This window comes from Streptopelia decaocto (assembly GCF_964273445.1).
Source record: "Streptopelia decaocto genome assembly, contig: HAP1_SCAFFOLD_2208, whole genome shotgun sequence".
Classification (NCBI taxonomy): Eukaryota; Metazoa; Chordata; class Aves; order Columbiformes; family Columbidae; genus Streptopelia; species Streptopelia decaocto.
In genome coordinates this window covers 414-19,074 of record NW_028117196.1, presented here as the reverse complement: position 1 = coordinate 19,074, position 18,661 = coordinate 414, and the positions used below count along the sequence as shown (strand labels likewise).

General features: G+C 58.5%; 1 protein-coding gene across 1 annotated transcript; it reads left to right on the top strand.

Moving 5' to 3' along the window:
- The first annotated feature begins 288 nt into the window (after window positions 1-288).
- Window positions 289-17,628, top strand: TUFM (Tu translation elongation factor, mitochondrial). Its single transcript, XM_082076529.1, is given in 12 exon segments — window positions 289-374; window positions 573-604; window positions 1,965-2,091; window positions 4,501-4,667; window positions 6,928-7,032; window positions 8,176-8,340; window positions 9,895-10,027; window positions 11,398-11,502; window positions 13,328-13,455; window positions 13,457-13,480; window positions 14,212-14,331; window positions 17,421-17,628. Coding segments are annotated over 12 exon segments (1,314 nt in total). The 5' UTR covers window positions 289-343; the 3' UTR covers window positions 17,598-17,628.
- Window positions 17,629-18,661: the final 1,033 nt, after the last annotated feature.

The following is an 18,661-nucleotide window of genomic DNA, read 5'->3' as shown; positions in this document are numbered from 1 at the left end:
CCCACTTCGGATATTTCCGGCGCCACTCGGGCGTTTCCGGCCCCACTCGGGTGGTTCCGCCCACCCGAAGCCGAACCCGGAGGCCACGCCCCCTCGGGGGTCTCTGGGGGGGGCGGGGGGGTCTCTATGATGTCAATAAAAGCGTCCGTTGGTCTGTCCGTCCTTCCCGCGTCCGTTTGTCGCCCTCCCCCACCCCGCGGTCCTCCGAGCCTACAGAGTCGGTCCTCCAAGGGGGAGCAGAGCGGCGCGGGGCGGGGAAAATAGGGGGGGGGGGGGGGGGGCGGAGCGTCGCTTTGCTTCACTTCCGGCGGCGGCCGCGGCGATTTCCGGCGGGGCGGTCATCATGGCGCTGCGGGCGCGGGAAGCGGCGCGCGGTGAGGATGGCGGGAAAAGGGGGGGGGGGTGGCGGGAAAAGGGGGGGGGAGTGGCGGGAAAAGCGGGGAGTGGCGGGAAAAAGCGGGGGGAGTGGCGGGAAAAGGGGGGAGTGGCGGGAAATGGGGGCCGGGGGGGAAGGTCACGTGGGAAGCACGTGGGGTCCCCTGACCCCCCTTTCTCTGCCCCTCCCCCCCCAGCCCTTTGCAGCCGCTGGGGAGCCCTGAGCGCGGTGAGTGGCGAAACACCCAAAAACACCCCAAAACCCCCAAAACACCCCAAAACACCCCAAAACACCCCAAAACACCCCAAAACACCCAAAAACACCCCAAAAACACCCCAAACAGCCAAAAATACCCAAAAACACCCAAAACCAGCCCAAAACAGCCCAAAATACCCCAAAACCACCCCAAAAACACCCAAAACCACCCCAAAATACCCGAACCACCCCTAAACACCCCAAAACCACCAAAAAAAACCCAAAACACCCAAAACACCCCAAAAACACCCAAAAACACCCCAAATCACCCAAAAATACCCCAAAACCACCCCAAAAACACCAAAAACCACCCCAAAACACCCCAAAACCACCCCTAAACACCCAAAACCACCAAAAAAACCCCAAACACCCCAAAAATACCCCAAACACCAAAAACACCCCAAAACAGCCAAAACACCCCAAAACCACCCCCAAACACCCCGAAACACCCTAAAAATACCCCAAAACCACCAAAAACCACCCCAAAACACCCTGAAACACTCCAAAAACACCCCAAAAACACCCCCAAACACCCCAAAATACCCCAAAACCACCCCAAAACACCCCCAAAACATCCCAAAAACACCCCAAAACAGCCCAAAAACTCCCCGAAACACCCCAAAAATACCCCCGTGTCCCCGCATTGTCCCCCTATTGACCCCATTGACCCCATTGACCCCCATTGACCCCATTGACCCCCATTGACCCCCATTGACCCCATTGACCCCCATTGACCCCCATTGCCCCCCATTGACCCCATTGACCCCCATTGACCCCCATTGACCCCATTGACCCCATTGACCCCATTGACCCCATTGACCCATTGACCCCATTGACCCCCATTGACCCCATTGACCCCATTGACTCCCATTGATCCCCATTGACCCCATTGATCCCCATTGATCCCCATTGACCCCATTGACCCCCATTGACCCCATTGACCCCATTGACCCCCATTGACCCCATTGATCCCCATTGATCCCCATTGACCCCATTGACCCCCATTGACCCCATTGACCCCATTGACCCCATTGACCCCCATTGACCCCCATTGACCCATTGACCCCCGTTGACCCCCATTGACCCCCATTGACCCCCATTGATCCCCATTGATCCCCATTGACTCCCATTGACCCCCATTGACCCATTGACCCCCATTGACCCCATTGACCCATTGACCCCATTGACCCCCATTGACCCCATTGACCCCATTGACCCCCATTGTCCCCATTGACCCCATTGACCCCATTGACCCCCACTGACCCCCATTGACCCCATTGACCCCATTGACCCATTGACCCCCATTGTCCCCGTTGTCCGTCTGTCCGTCCAGCTGCCCCCCCGCCGCGCGGCGGCCGAGGACAAACGGACGTTCGTCCGGGACAAACCGCACGTGAACGTGGGAACCATCGGGCACGTGGACCACGGGAAAACCACCCTGACGGCCGCCATCACCAAGAGTGAGCAAAACGGGGCCAAAACCGGCAAAAACGGGCAAAACGGGCCGAAAACGGGTGAAAACGGGGCGAAAATGGGTGAAAATGGGCAAAAACGGGGTGAAAACGGGCAAAAATGGCGTGAAAATGGGGCGAAAACGGGTGAAAATGGGGCGAAAATGGGCAAAAACGGGGTGAAAATGGGTGAAAACGGGGCAAAAATGGGCAAAAATGTGGTGAAAATGGGTGAAAACAGGTGAAAACGGGGTGAAAATGGGCAAAAACGGGGCGAAAATGGGCAAAAACGGGGTGAAAATGGGTGAAAACGGGGCGAAAACGGGCGAAAATGGGGCGAAAATGGGCAAAAACGGGGCGAAAGTGGGCAAAAATGGGCGAAAACGGGGCGAAAATGGGCAAAAACGGGCAAAAATGGGCCAAAACGGGGTGAAAACGGGCGAAAATGGGCAAAAACGGGGTGAAAATGGGGCGAAAATGGGTGAAAACGGGCGAAAATGGGCAAAAACGGGCAAAAATGGGCCAAAACGGGGTGAAAACGGGCGAAAATGGGCAAAAACGGGGTGAAAATGGGGCAAAAATGGGTGAAAACGGGCAAAAAGGGGCAAAAACGGGGTGAAAATGGGTGAAAACGGGGCGAAAATGGGCAAAAACGGGGTGAAAATGGGGCAAAAATGGGTGAAAACGGGCAAAAATGGGCAAAAACGGGGTGAAAACGGGGCAAAAATGGGCAAAAAACAGGCAAAAATGGGCCAAAACGGGGCGAAAACGGGCAAAAACGGGGTGAAAATGGGTGAAAACGGGGCAAAAATGGGCCAAAACGGGGCGAAAACGGGTGAAAACGGGGCGAAAATGGGCAAAAATGGGCAAAAACGGGGTGAAAATGGGGCAAAAATGGGTGAAAACGGGCAAAAACGGGGTGAAAATGGGCGAAAACGCGGTGAAAATGGGCAAAAACGGGGTGAAAATGGGTGAAAACGGGGTGAAAACGGGTGAAAACGGGGCTGGCATGGGACCCTGATGGCGCCATCACCAAGAGTGAGCCCAAAATGGGGTGAAAACGGGCAAAAACGGGTGAAAATGGGGCGAAAACAGGGAAAAACGGGCAGAAATGGGGCAAAAACGGGGTGAAAATGGGCAAAAACGGGTGAAAATGGGGCAAAAACGGGGTTAAAATGGGCAAAAATGGGTGAAAATGGGGCGAAAACGGGTGAAAATGGGCAAAAACGGGTGAAAACGGGGTGAAAACGGGTGAAAATGGGCAAAAACGGGTGAAAATGGGGCAAAAACGGGGTGAAAATGGGCAAAAACGGGTGAAAACGGGGCGAAAACGGGTGAAAATGGGGCAAAAATGGGCAAAAATGGGGCGAAAATGGGCAAAAACGGGGCTGGGAATGGGACCCTGATGGCGCCATCACCAAGTGTGAGCCCAAAATGGGGTGAAAACGGGCAAAAACGGGGCAAAATGGGTGAAAACGGGCAAAACGGGGCGAAAACGGGTGAAAATGGGGCAAAAACGGGCAAAAATGGGGTGAAAACGGAGCTGGGAATGGGACCCGGATGGTGCTGGGACCAGATGGGGGGAAATGGGCATTTTGGGTGATTTTGGGGTGATTTGGGGCGATTTCGGGTTGATTTCTGGGGTGATTTCGGGGGCGGTTTCCGGGTGTCTCCGGGTTGATTTTTGGGCTGATTTTGGGTCGATTTCATCCATTTTCGGGTCAGTTTTGTCGGCGTCGGGCGGCGCGCGGTTCCAGGTTGATTTTGGGTCGATTTTGGGTCAATTTTGGGTCAATTTCGTCCATTTTTGGGTCAGTTTTGTCGGCATCCGGGGGCGCGCGGTTCCGGGTTGATTTTGGGTCGATATTTGGGTCAATTTTGGGTCAATTTCATCCATTTTTGGTCAGTTTTGTCAGCGTCGGGCGGTGCGCGGTTCCTGGTGTCTCCGGGTCGATTTTTGGGTCAATTTCATCCATTTTTGGTCAGTTTTGTCGGCGTCGGGTGGCGCACGGTTCCGGGTTGATTTTGGGTCGATTTTGGGTCAATTTTGGGTCAATTTCATCCATTTTCGGGTCAGTTTTGTCGGTGTCGGGCGGCGCGCGGTTCCGGGTGTCTCTGGGTCGATATTTGGGTCAATTTTGGGTCAATTTCATCCATTTTCGGGTCAGTTTTATCAGCGTCGGGCGGCGCGCGGTTCCGCGTGTCTCCGGGTCGATTTTTGGGTCAATTTCATCCATTTTTGGTCAGTTTTATCAGCGTCGGGCGGCGCGCGGTTCCAGGTGCGTTCGGGTCGATATTTGGGTCAATTTTGGGCCGATTTCGTCCGTTTTTGGGTCAGTTTTATCAGCGTCGGGCGGCGCGCGGTTCCGGGTGTCTCCGTGTCGATTTTTGGGTCAATTTCGTCCGTTTTCGGGTCAGTTTTGTCGGCGTCGGGCGGCGCGCGGTTCCGCGCGTACGAGGACATCGACAGCGCCCCCGAGGAGCGGAAGCGCGGCATCACCATCAACGCGGCGCACGTGGAGTACAGCACCCGAAACCGGCACTACGCACACACCGACTGCCCCGGCCACGCCGACTACGTCAAGGTACCAAAACACCCAAAAACACCCAAAAACGGGAAAAAACGGGAAAAAACGGCCCAAAAACGGGAAAAAACGGCCCAAAAACGGCCAAAAACGGCCCAGAAACGGCCAAAATCCACCCAAAAATGACCATTATACACACAGCGACTGCCCCGGCCACGCCGACTACGTCAAGGTCAGGAAACGCCCAAAAATGGCCAAAAACGGGAAAAATCCGACCAAAAATGGGAAAAAACGGCCCAGAAACGGCCAAAAACGGGAAAAAACGGCCCAAAAATGGCCAAAAACGGGGAAAAACGGCCCAGAAACGGCCAAAATACATCCAAAAATGACCATTATACACACAGCGACTGCCCCGGCCACGCCAACTACGTCAAGGTACCAAAACACCCGAAAACGGGCAAAAACGGGAAAAATCCGACCAAAAATGGGAAAAATACGACCAAAAACAGGCAAAATCTGACCAGAAACGGGCAAAATCCGACCAGAAACGGGCAAAATCCGCCCAAAAACGGGAAAAATCCGACCAAAAATGGGAAAAATCCGACCAAAAACAGGCAAAAACAGCCCAAAAACAGGCAAAATCCAACCAAAAATGGGCAAAATCAGCCCAAAAACAGGCAAAAACAGCCCAAAAACAGGCAAAATCCAACCAAAAATGGGAAAAATCTGCCCAAAAACGGGCAAAATCTGCCCAAAACCGGGCAAAATCTGACCAAAAACAGGCAAAAACAGCCCAAAAACGGGCAAAATCCGCCCAAAAATGACCATTATACACACAGCGACTGCCCCGGCCACGCCGACCACGTCAAGGTCAGGAAACGCCAAAAAACGGGCAAAAACGGGAAAAAACGGGCAAAAAACGGGCAAAAACGGCCAAAAATGGGCAAAATCCGACCAAAAACGGGCAAAATCAGCCCAAAAACGGGCAAAATCCGCCCAAAAATGGGCGTTCTACACCTAGAAATGGGGAGGGGCGTGTCAACTGTGTCATAGTACCAAAAACGGCCCCAAAAATGGCCATTTTACACCTCGAAATGAATTTTGGGGTCATTTTGGGTGATTTTGGGGTGATTTTTGGGGATTTTTGGTGATTTTTGGGTGATTTTTGGTGATTTTTGGGTGACTTCTGGGTGATTTTGGGTGAGTTGGGGTGTTCGGTGACTTCTGGGTGGGAATGGGTGATTTTGGGGTGATTTCTGGTGATTTTGGGTGATTTTTGATGATTTTGGGTGATTTCTGGTGATTTTGGGGTGATTTGGGGGTAATTTTTGATGATTTTGGGGTGATTTTTATGATTTTGGGGTGATTTTTGACGATTTGGGGTGATTTTTGATGTTTTTGGGGTGAATTTTGACATTTTTTGGTGATTTTGGGGGTCATTTTTGTTGATTTTGGGGTGATTTTTGGTGATTTCGGGGCAATTGCGGATGATTTGGGGTGATTTTTGACGATTTTTGGGGATTTTTGATGATTTTGGGTGATTTTTTTGTGATTTTGGGGTGGTTTTTTATGATTTTTGGCTCATTTTTGTTGATTTTGGGGTGAGCTTGGATGATTTGGGGTGATTTTTGGTGATTTTGGGGTCATTTTTGATGATTTGGGGGTGATTTTTGCTGATTTTGGGGTGATTTCTGATTATTTCGGTTGATTTTGGGGTGATTTTGCGTGATTTTGGGGTGATTTGGGGCTCATTTTGGGTGATTTTTGATGATTTTGGGGTGAATTTTTATTATTTTGGGGGGATTTTGGATGATTTGGGGGTCATTTTTGTTGATTTTTGATGATTTTGGGGTGATTGTTGATGATTTTGGGGTCATTTTTGCTGATTTTGGGGTGATTTCTGATGATTTTTGGGGGATTTGGGGGTGATTTTGATGATTTTGGGGTGATTTTTGCTGATTTTGGGGTGATTTTTTATGATTTTTGGGTGATTTGGGGGTGATTTTGCTGATTTTGGGGTGATTTTGAGGTCATTTCTGTTGATTTTGGGGTGAATTTGGCTGATTTTGGGGTGATTTTGGGGTCACTTTTTTGATTTTGGGTGATTTTGGCTGATTTTTGGTGATTTTGGGGTGATTTTTGGGTGATTTTGGGGTGATTTTGGCTGATTTTTCGTGATTTTGGGGTGATTTTGGCTGATTTTGGGGTGATTTTGGGGTGATTTTGGCTGATTTTTGGTCATTTTGGGGTGATTTTTGCTGATTTTGGGGGTGATTTTGGCCGATTTTTGCTGATTTTGGCCGATTTTGGTGTTTTGCAGAACATGATCACGGGGACGGCTCCCCTGGACGGGGTGATTCTGGTCGTGGCCGCGACCGACGGGCAGATGCCGCAGACCCGCGAGCACCTGCTGCTGGCCAGACAGGTACATGTGGGGCAGCTATGGGGCAATCTATGGGGCAGGCTATGGGGCAGGCTATGGGGCAATCTATGGGGCAGGCTATGGGGCAGGAGCTATGGGGCAATCTATGGGGCAGGAATCTATGGGGCAGGCTATGGGGCAGGCTATGGGGCAGATGCCGCAGACCCGCGAGCACCTGCTGCTGGCCAGACAGGTAACGGGGTGATCTATGGGGCAGGCTATGGGGCAGGAATCTATGGGGCAGGCTATGGGGCGATCTATGGGGCAGGCTATGGGGCAATCTATGGGGCAGGCTATGGGGCAGATGCCGCAGACCAGGGAGCACCTGCTGCTGGCCAGACAGGTACATGTGGGGTGATCTATGGGGCAATCTATGGGGCAGGAATATGGGGTAGAAGCTATGGGGCAGGAGCTATGGGGCTGTGATCTATCGGTCGCAGCTCCATGGGGCTGGGTGCTATGGGTCTGGGATTCCTGTGGGAGGTCCCTATGGGTCTGGGGACCCATGGGGCAGGATCTATGGGTCAATCTATGGGTCTGCCCCCAGGTGGGGGTCCAGCACAAGGTGGATTCTATGGGGCAGAGCCGCAATCTATGGGCTGTATCTCCATAACGCTGCGATCTATGGGGCTGGGATTTCTGTGGGAGGTCCCTATGGGTCCGGGGACCCCCGGGGGGTGATCTATGGGTCAATCTATGGGGCAGAGTTCTGATCTATGGGCCGTATCTCCACAACGCTGCCATCTATGGGTCTGGGATTTCTGTGGGAGGTCCCTATGGGTCCGGGGACCCATGGGGTGTGATCTATGGGTCAATCTATGGGTCTGCCCCCAGGTGGATTCCGTGGGGCAGAGCCGCCATCTATGGGTCACAGCTCCATAACGCTACGATCTATGGGGCTGGGATTTCTGTGGGAGGTCCCTATGGGTCCGGGGACCCATGGGGTGTGATCTATGGGTCAATCTATGGGTCTGCCCCCAGGTGGGGGTCCGGCACGTGGTGGACTCCATGGGGCAGAGCTGCCATCTATGGGCTGTATCTCCATAACGCTGCCATCTATGGGTCTGGGATTTCTGTGGGAGGTCCCTATGGGTCCGGGGACCCCCGGGGTGCGCTCTATGGGTCAATCTATGGGTCTGCCCCCAGGTGGGGGTCCGGCACGTGGTGGTCTACGTGAACAAGGCGGACGCCGTGGGGGACCCGGAGCTGCTGCCGCTGGTGGAGCTGGAGCTGCGCGAGCTGCTGGGGGAGTTCGGCTTCGACCCCGACGGGACCCCCGTGATCGTGGGCTCGGCGCTCTGCGCCCTCCAGGTACAGCGACCCACAGCGGGACCCACGGCTGCCCCACAGCCTGCCCCATAGACTGACCCACTCCCAGCCCCATAGCTGCCCCACGGCCCGAGATACAGCCTGATTCATTGTGGGACCCATAGTGACCCATAGCGGGACCCATAGCCTGACTCACTGTGGGACCCATAGCGACCCATAGCAGGACCCACGGCTGCCCCACAGCCTGCCCCATAACCTGGCCGAGTCCCGGCCCCATAGCTGCCCCACGGCCCGAGATATGGGGTGAGATACACACTGACCCCAAGTGTGGGGTCGGCACTGCGGGTGGGACCCATAGCGACCCATAGCGGGACCCACGGCTGCCCCACACCCTGCCCCATAGACCGGCCGAGTCCCGGCCCCATAGCTGCCCCACGGCCCGAGATATGGGGTGAGACACACTGGGACCCATGGCTGCCCCATAGCTGCCCCATAGCCTGACTCACTGTGGGACCCATAGTGACCCATAGCGGGACCCACAGCTGCCCCACAGCCTGCCCCATAACCTGGCCAAGTCCCGGCCCCATAGCTGCCCCACGGCCCGAGATATGGGGTGAGATACACACTGACCCCAAGTGTGGGGTTGGCACTGCGGGTGGGACCCATAGCGACCCATAGTGGGACCCACGGCTGCCCCACAGCCTGACCCATAGACTGACCCACTCCCAGCCCCATAGCTGCCCCACAGCCCAAGATACAGCCTGATTCATTGTGGGACCCATAGTGACCCATAGCGGGACCCATAGCCTGACTCACTGTGGGACCCATAGCGACCCATAGCGGGACCCACGGCTGCCCCACACCCTGCCCCATAGACTGACCCACTCCCAGCCCCATAGCTGCCCCACAGCCCGAGATACAGCCTGATTCATTGTGGGACCCATAGTGACCCATAGCGGGACCCATAGCCTGACTCACTGTGGGACCCATAGCGACCCATAGCGGGACCCATAGCTGCCCCACAGCCTGCCCCATAACCTGGCCAAGTCCCGGCCCCATAGCTGCCCCACGGCCCGAGATACAGCCTGACCCACAGCGGGACCCATAGTGACCCACAGCGGGACCCATAGCTGCCCCATAGCCACCCCATAGCCGCCCCATAACCCGACTCACAGTGGGACCCATAGCCGCCCCATAGCTGCCGCATAGCTGCCCCATAACCACCCCATAGCTGCCCCATAGCTGCCCCATGCCTGCCCCATAATCTGACTCACAGTGGGACCCATAGCCGCCCCATAGCTGCCCCATAGCGCCCCATAGCTGCCCCACATCCCACCCCATGGCTGCCCCATAGCTGCCCCATAACCTGACTCACAGTGGGACCCATAGCCGCCCCATAGCTGCCCCATAACCACCCCATGGCTGCCCCATAACCACCCCATGGCTGCCCCATGGCCGCCCCATAGCTGCCCCATAGCCACCCCATGGCCGCCCCATAGCTGCCCCATAGCCACCCCATGGCTGCCCCATAGCTGCCCCATAGCCACCCCATGGCTGCCCCATGGCTGCCCCATAACCACCCCCCATCTCCCCCAGGACCGGGACCCCCAGCTGGGGGCGGAGTCCGTGCGGAAGCTGCTGGACGCCATTGACACCCACATCCCCCTCCCCCCCCGCGACCTGGAGCGACCCCTCGTGCTGCCCGTGGAGAGTGTGCACTCCATCCCAGGTGTGTGCCCCATAGATTGACCCATAGATTGACCCATAGCGACCCATAGACTGACCCACATTGACCCACAGCGACCCATAGACTGACCCATAGCGACCCCTCGTGCTGCCCGTGGAGGGCGTGCACTCCATCCCAGGTGTGTGCCCCATAGATTGACCCATAGATTGACCCATAGATTGACCCATAGACTGACCCACATCGACCCCTCGTGCTGCCCGTGGAGGGCGTGCACTCCATCCCAGGTGTGTGCCCCATAGATTGACCCATAGATTGACCCATAGCGACCCATAGATTGACCCATAGCGACCCATAGACTGACCCACAGCGACCCCTCGTGCTGCCCGTGGAGGGCGTGCACTCCATCCCAGGTGTGTGCCCCATAGATTGACCCATAGATTGACCCATAGCGACCCATAGACTGACCCACAGCGACCCATAGACTGACCCACAGCGACCCCTCGTGCTGCCCGTGGAGGGCGTGCACTCCATCCCAGGTGTGTGCCCCATAGATTGACCCATAGATTGACCCATAGATTGACCCATAGCGACCCATAGCGACCCATAGACTGACCCATAGACTGACCCACATCGACCCCTCGTGCTGCCCGTGGAGGGCGTGCACTCCATCCCAGGTGTGTGCCCCATAGATTGACCCATAGATTGACCCATAGCGACCCATAGATTGACCCATAGCGACCCATAGACTGACCCACAGCGACCCCTCGTGCTGCCCGTGGAGGGCGTGCACTCCATCCCAGGTGTGTGCCCCATAGATTGACCCATAGATTGACCCATAGCGACCCATAGACTGACCCACAGCGACCCATAGACTGACCCACAGCGACCCCTCGTGCTGCCCGTGGAGGGCGTGCACTCCATCCCAGGTGTGTGCCCCATAGATTGACCCATAGATTGACCCATAGACTGACCCATAGATTGACCCATAGACTGACCCACATTGACCCACAGACTGACCCACATCACCCACAGCCCGTGCACTCCATCCCAGGTGGGTCTGCCCCATAGATCGACCCACATCGACCCATAGATTGACCCACAGCACCCCATAGACTGACCCAGATCTCCCCATAACCTGCCCCACATCTCCCCACATCCACCCCACATCCTGCCCCACATCTCCCCATAACCTGCCCCACATCTCCCCATAACCTGCCCCACATCTGCCCCATCCTGCCCCACATCTCCCCATAACCTGCCCCACATCTCCCCATAACCTGCCCCACATCCTGCCCCCCATCTCCCCCCATCCCCCCATCTCCCCCATCTCCCCCATCCTGCCCCCCATCCTGCCCCACATCCTGCCCCCCATCTCCCCCATCCCCCCATCCCCCCATCCCCCCTCTCCCCAGGCCGCGGGACGGTGGTGACGGGGACGCTGGAGCGCGGGACGATGCAGAAAGGGGACGAGTGTGAGATCCTGGGCTACGGGCGGAGCCTGCGCACGGTGGTCACGGGTGAGCGACCCATAACTGCCCCATAGCGACCCACAGCCTGCCCCATAGAGACCCATAGAGACCATAGAGACCCATAGTGACCCACAGCCTGCGCACGGTGGTCACGGGTGAGCGACCCACGGCGACCCATAGAGACCCATAACTGACCCATAGAGACCCATAACTGACCCATAGAGACCCATAGAGACCCATAGAGACCCATAGTGACCCATAGAGACCATAGAGACCATAGAGACCCATAACTGACCCATAGAGACCATAGAGACCCATAGAGACCCATAACTGACCCATAGAGACCCATAGCGACCCATAGAGACCCATAGTGACCCACAGCCTGCGCACGGTGGTCACGGGTGAGCGACCCATAGAGACCCATAGAGACCCATAGCAACCCATAGAGACCCATAGCGACCCATAACTGACCCATAGAGACCCATAGTGACCCATAGTGACCCATAGAGACCCATAGCGACCCATAGAGACCCACAGCCTGCGCACGGTGGTCACGGGTGAGCGACCCATAGAGACCCATAGCGACCCATAACTGACCCATAGAGACACATAGAGACCCATAGAGACCCATAGTGACCCATAGAGACCATAGAGACCATAGAGACCCATAGCGACCCATAGAGACCCATAGCAACCCATAGAGACCCATAGTGACCCATAGAGACCCATAGAGACCATAGAGACCATAGAGACCCATAGTGACCCATAGAGACCATAGAGACCATAGAGACCATAGAGACCATAGAGACCCATAGTGACCCATAGAGACCATAGAGACCCATAGTGACCCACAGCCTGCGCACGGTGGTCACGGGTGAGCGACCCACAGCCTGCCCCATAGCGACCCATAGAGACCCATAGCGACCCATAGCGACCCATAACTGACCCATAGAGACCCATAGAGACCCACAGCCTGCGCACGGTGGTCACGGGTGAGCGACCACAGCCTGCCCCATAGCAACCCATAACTGACCCATAGAGACCCATAGAGACCCATAACTGACCGATAGAGACACATAGTGACCCATAGAGACCATAGAGACCCATAGTGACCCACAGCCTGCGCACGGTGGTCACGGGTGAGCGACCCACGGCGACCCATAGAGACCCATAGAGAGCCATAGAGACCCATAGAGACCCATAGCGACCCATAGAGACCCATAACTGACCCATAGAGACCCATAGAGACCCATAGTGACCCATAGAGACCCATAGAGGCCCATAGTGACCCATAACTGACCCATAGTGACCCATAACTGACCCATAACTGACCCACAACCTGCCCTATAGTGACCCATAACTGACCCATAGAGACCCATAACTGACCCATAGCAACCCATAAGTGACCCATAACTGACCCATAGTGACCCACAACCTGCCCTATAGCGACCCATAACTGGCCCATAGTGACCCATAACTGCCCCATAGCGACCCATAACTGACCCACGGCGACCCATAGCAACCCATAGTGACCCATAGTGACCCATAGCGACCCATAACTGACCCATAACTGACCCATAGAGACCCATAGCGACCCATAACTGACCCATAGCAACCCATAAGTGACCCATAACTGACCCATAGTGACCCATAACTGACCCATAGCGACCCATAACTGCCCCATAGCGCCCCATAGCGCCCCATAGCGACCCATAGCGCCCCCGCAGGCATCGAGATGTTCCACAAGGCGCTGGGGCAGCTGAGTACTGACCCATAACTGACCCATAAGTGACCCATAGCGACCCATAGCGCCCCATAACTGACCCATAGCGACCCATAGCGCCCCATAACTGACCCCTAGCGCCCCCCGCAGGCATCGAGATGTTCCACAAGGCGCTGGGGCGCGCGGAGGCCGGGGACAACGTGGGGGCGCTGCTGAGGGGGCTGCGGCGCGAGGACGTCAGGCGGGGGATGGTGCTGGGCAGGCCCGGGACCCTGCGGGGCGCACGGCAGCGTCGAGGCACAGGTGGGGGTGCTATGGGGCGGATATGGGGTGCTATGGGGTGGATATGGGGCGCTATGGGGCAGCTATGGGGTGGATATGGGGTGCTATGGGGAGCTATGGGGAGCTATGGGGCGGCTATGGGGTGGATATGGGGTGCTATGGGGTGGATATGGGGTGGCTATGGGGTGGATATGGGGCGCTATGGGGTGGATATGGGGCGCTATGGGGCGGGATGTGGGGCACAGTGGGGGATGGTGCTGGGCAGGCCCGGGACCCTGCGGGCGCACGGGGAGATATGGGGTGGATATGGGGCACTATGGGGTGCTATGGGGCGCTATGGGGCAGCTATGGGGCGGCTATGGGGAGCTATGGGGTGGATATGGGGCGGCTATGGGGAGCTATGGGGCGGCTATGGGGCGCTATGGGGTGGCTATGGGGAGCTATGGGGCGCTATGGGGCGGCTATGGGGCGGCTATGGGGCGCTATGGGGTGGGATGTGGGGCACAGTGGGGGATGGTGCTGGGGACTGTGGGTCTCTATGGGGTGTTAGTGGGTGTCTGTGGGGTGTCTATGGGGCTGCCCCATAGATCGCCCCACACATTGCCCCACATTGCAGGTGTACGTGCTGAGCCCCCAGGAGGGGGGGGTGTCTGTGGGTACCTATGGGGTGTCTGTGGGTCTCTGTGGGGTGTCTATGGGGTGTCTAAGGGGTGTCTATGGGGCTGCCCCATAGATCGCCCCCCACATTGCAGGTGTACGTGCTGAGCCCCCAGGAGGGCGGGCGCCACAAGCCCTTTGTGGGCAATTACAGCCCCGTCATGTTCTCGCAGACCTGGGACATCGCCTGCAGGGTCCTGCTGCCCCCCGGCAAGGTACCGCCCCATAGCGACCCATAACCGACCCATAGTGACCCATAGCGACCCATAACTGACCCATAGTGACCCATAGCGACCCATAACCGACCCAGAGCCGCCCCATAGCGACCCATAACTGACCCAGAGCTGCCCCATAGCTGCCCCATAACTGACCCACCACCTGCCCCACACCTGGGACATCGCCTGCAGGGTCCTGCTGCCCCCCGGCAAGGTACCGCCCCATAGCGACCCATAACTGACCCATAGTGACCCATAGCGACCCATAACCGACCCAGAGCTGCCCCATAACTGACCCACCACCTGCCCCACACCTGGGACATCGCCTGCAGGGTCCTGCTGCCCCCCGGCAAGGTACCGCCCCATAGCGACCCATAACCGACCCATAGTGACCCATGGCGACCCATAACTGACCCATAGTGACCCATAGTGACCCATAGCTGACCCATAGTGACCCATAGCTGCCCCATAACTGACCCACCACCTGCCCCACACCTGGGACATCGCCTGCAGGGTCACCCTGCCCCCCGGCAAGGTACCGCCCCATAGCGACCCATAACCGACCCATAGCTGCCCCATAGCGACCCATAACTGACCCATAGCTGCCCCATAGCTGCCCCATAACTGACCCACCACCTGCCCCACACCCAGGATGTGGCCTGTGGGGTCATCCTGCCCCCCGGCAAGGTATCGCTGCCCCATGGCTGCCCCACATCCCGCCCCACACATCCCGCCCCACATCCCGCCCCACATCTGCCCCAGGAGCTGGTGCTGCCCGGGGAGGACGCGGCTGCGGCTGCGGCTGCTCCATCCCCGCCCCACACATCCCACCCAACACATCCTGCCCCACATCCCGCCCCACATCCCGCCTCACATCCTGCCCCACATCCCGCCCCACACATTGTGCCCCACACATCCTGCCCCACACATTGTGCCCCACACATCCTGCCCCACATCTGCCCCACACATTGTGCCCCCCCAGGAGCTGGTGCTGCCCGGGGAGGACGCGGCTGCGGCTGCTCCATCCCTGCCCCACACATCCCACCCCACACCCCGCCCCACACCCCGCCCCACACATCCCACCCCACACCCCGCCCCACACCCCGCCCCACACATCCCACCCCACATCCCGCCCCACACATCCCGCCCCACACATCCCGCCCCACACATCCCACCCCACATCCCGCCCCACACATCCCGCCCCACACATCCCGCCCCACACATCCCGCCCCACATCCTGCCCCCCATAGGAGCTGGTGCTGCCCGGGGAGGACGTGGCTGCTCCATCCCTGCCCCACACATCCCGCCCCACATCCCACCCCCCACATCCCACCCCACATCCCACCCCACATCCCGCCCCACACATCCCGCCCCACACATCCCGCCCCACATCCCACCCCACACATCCCGCCCCACATCCCGCCCCACATCCCGCCCCACATCCCACCCCACATCCCGCCCCACACATCCCGCCCCACACATCCCGCCCCACATCCCGCCCCACACCCTGCCCCACATCCCACCCCCCACATCCCACCCCACACATCCCACCCCACACATTGTGCCCCACATCCCGCCCCATAGGAGCTGGTGCTGCCCGGGGAGGACGCGCGGCTGCTCCATCCCTGCCCCACACATCCTGCCCCACATCTGCCCCACACATTGTGCCCCCCATAGGAGCTGGTGCTGCCTGGGGAGGACGCGGCTGCTCCATCCCTGCCCCACACATCCTGCCCCACACATCCCGCCCCACACATCCCGCCCCACATCCTGCCCCACATCCCGCCCCACACATCCCGCCCCACACATCTGCCCCATAGGAGCTGGTGCTGCCCGGGGAGGACGCGCGGCTGCGGCTGCTCCATCCCTGCCCCACACATCCCGCCCCACACATCCCGCCCCACACCCCACCCCACATCCCACCCCACATCCCACCCCCCACATCCCACCCCACACATCCCGCCCCACATCCCGCCCCACATCTGCCCCAGGAGCAGGTGCTGCCCGGGGAGGACGCGGCTGCGGCTGCTCCATCCCCGCCCCACACATCCCGCCCCACACATCCCGCCCCACACATTGTGCCCCACACATCCCGCCCCACACATCCCGCCCCACACATCCTGCCCCACACCCTGCCCCACATCCTGCCCCACACCCTGCCCCACATCCTGCCCCACATCCCGCCCCACACATTGTGCCCCATAGGAGCTGGTGCTGCCCGGGGAGGACGCGCGGCTGCGGCTGCTCCATCCCTGCCCCACACATCCCGCCCCACACATCCTGCCCCACACATCCCGCCCCCCACACCCCACCCCACATCCCACCCCACATCCCACCCCACATCCCACCCCCCACATCCCACCCCACACATCCTGCCCCACACATCCCGCCCCACACATCCTGCCCCACACATTGTGCCCCACATCTGCCCCACACATTGTGCCCCCCATAGGAGCTGGTGCTGCCTGGGGAGGACGCGGCTGCTCCATCCCTGCCCCACACATCCTGCCCCACACATCCTGCCCCACACATCCTGCCCCACACATCCTGCCCCACATCTGCCCCACACATTGTGCCCCATAGGAGCTGGTGCTGCCTGGGGAGGACACGCGGCTGCGGCTGCTCCATCCCTGCCCCACATCCTGCCCCACACATCCCGCCCCCCACATCCCACCCCACACATCCCACCCCCCACATCCCACCCCACACATCCCACCCCACACATCCTGCCCCACACATCCCACCCCACACATCCCACCCCACACATCCTGCCCCACATCCCACCCCACACATCCCGCCCCACATCCTGCCCCACATCCCGCCCCACACATTGTGCCCCCCATAGGAGCTGGTGCTGCCCGGGGAGGACGCGCGGCTGCGGCTGCTCCATCCCTGCCCCACACATCCCGCCCCACACATCCCGCCCCACATCTGCCCCACACATCCCGCCCCATAGGAGCTGGTGCTGCCCGGGGAGGACGCGGCTGCGGCTGCTCCGTCCCTGCCCCACACATCCCGCCCCACACATCCTGCCCCACATCTGCCCCACACATTGTGCCCCACATCCTGCCCCACATCCTGCCCCATAGGAGCTGGTGCTGCCCGGGGAGGACGCGCGGCTGCGGCTGCGGCTCCGGCAGCCGATGGTGCTGGAGCCGGGTCAGCGCTTCACCCTGCGCGACGGCTCCCGAACCATCGGAACCGGCGTCGTCACCCGGACCCTGGAGAGCGGCCCCGAGGAACAGGCGGCCGAGTGGGGGGGGTGACCGCGGGGGACAATGGGGGACAATGGGGTCACAATGGGGGACAATGGGGTGACAGTGGGGGACAGTGGAGCCACAATGGGGTGACAAGGGGGACAATGGATGATAATGGGGGGACAATGGGGGACAATGGGTGACAATGGGGGAACAAGGGGTGACAATGGGGTGACAATGGGGGTGACAATGGAGCCACAATGGGGTGACAAGGGGGGACAATGGGTGATAATGGGGTGACAATGGGGGACAATGGGGTGACAATGGGGGGGGTGACAATGGGGTGACAATGGGTGACAATAGGGGGTCACAATGGGGTGACCATGGGGGTACAATGGGGTGACAGTGGATGACAACAGGGTGACAAGGGGTGACAAGGGGGGACAAGGGGGGACAATGGATGATAATGGGGTGACAATGGATGACAACAGGGTGACAATGGGGGGTCACAATGGGGTGACACTGGGGGGTACAATGGGCTGACAATGGGTGGCAATGGAGCCACAATGGGGTGACAACGGGGGACAATGGATGATAATGGGGTGACAATGGGGGACAATGGGGGTGACAATGGGGGTCACAATGGGGTGACAATGGGGGATAATGGATGATAATGGGGGGACAATGGGGGGTCACAATGGGGTGACCATGGGGGTCACAATGGGGTGACAATGGGTGACAACATGGTGACAATGGGGTGACAATGGGTGACAATGGGTGACAACAGGGTGACAACGGGGTGACAATGGGTGACAATGGGTGACAACAGGGTGACAACAGGGTGACAATGGGTGACAATGGGTGATAATGGGGTGACAATGGGGGTCACAATGAGGTCACAATGGGGTGACAATGACAATAGGGTGACAATGGGTGACAATGGAGCCACAATGAGGTGACAAGGGGGGACAATGGATGATAATGGGGTGACACAACAGGGTGACAATGGGGTGACAATGGGGGGGGTCACAATGGGGTGACAATGGGTGACACTGGGGGTGACAATGGGGGTCACAATGGATGACAATGGGGGTCACAGTGGGGTGACAATGGGTGACAACAGGGTGACAATG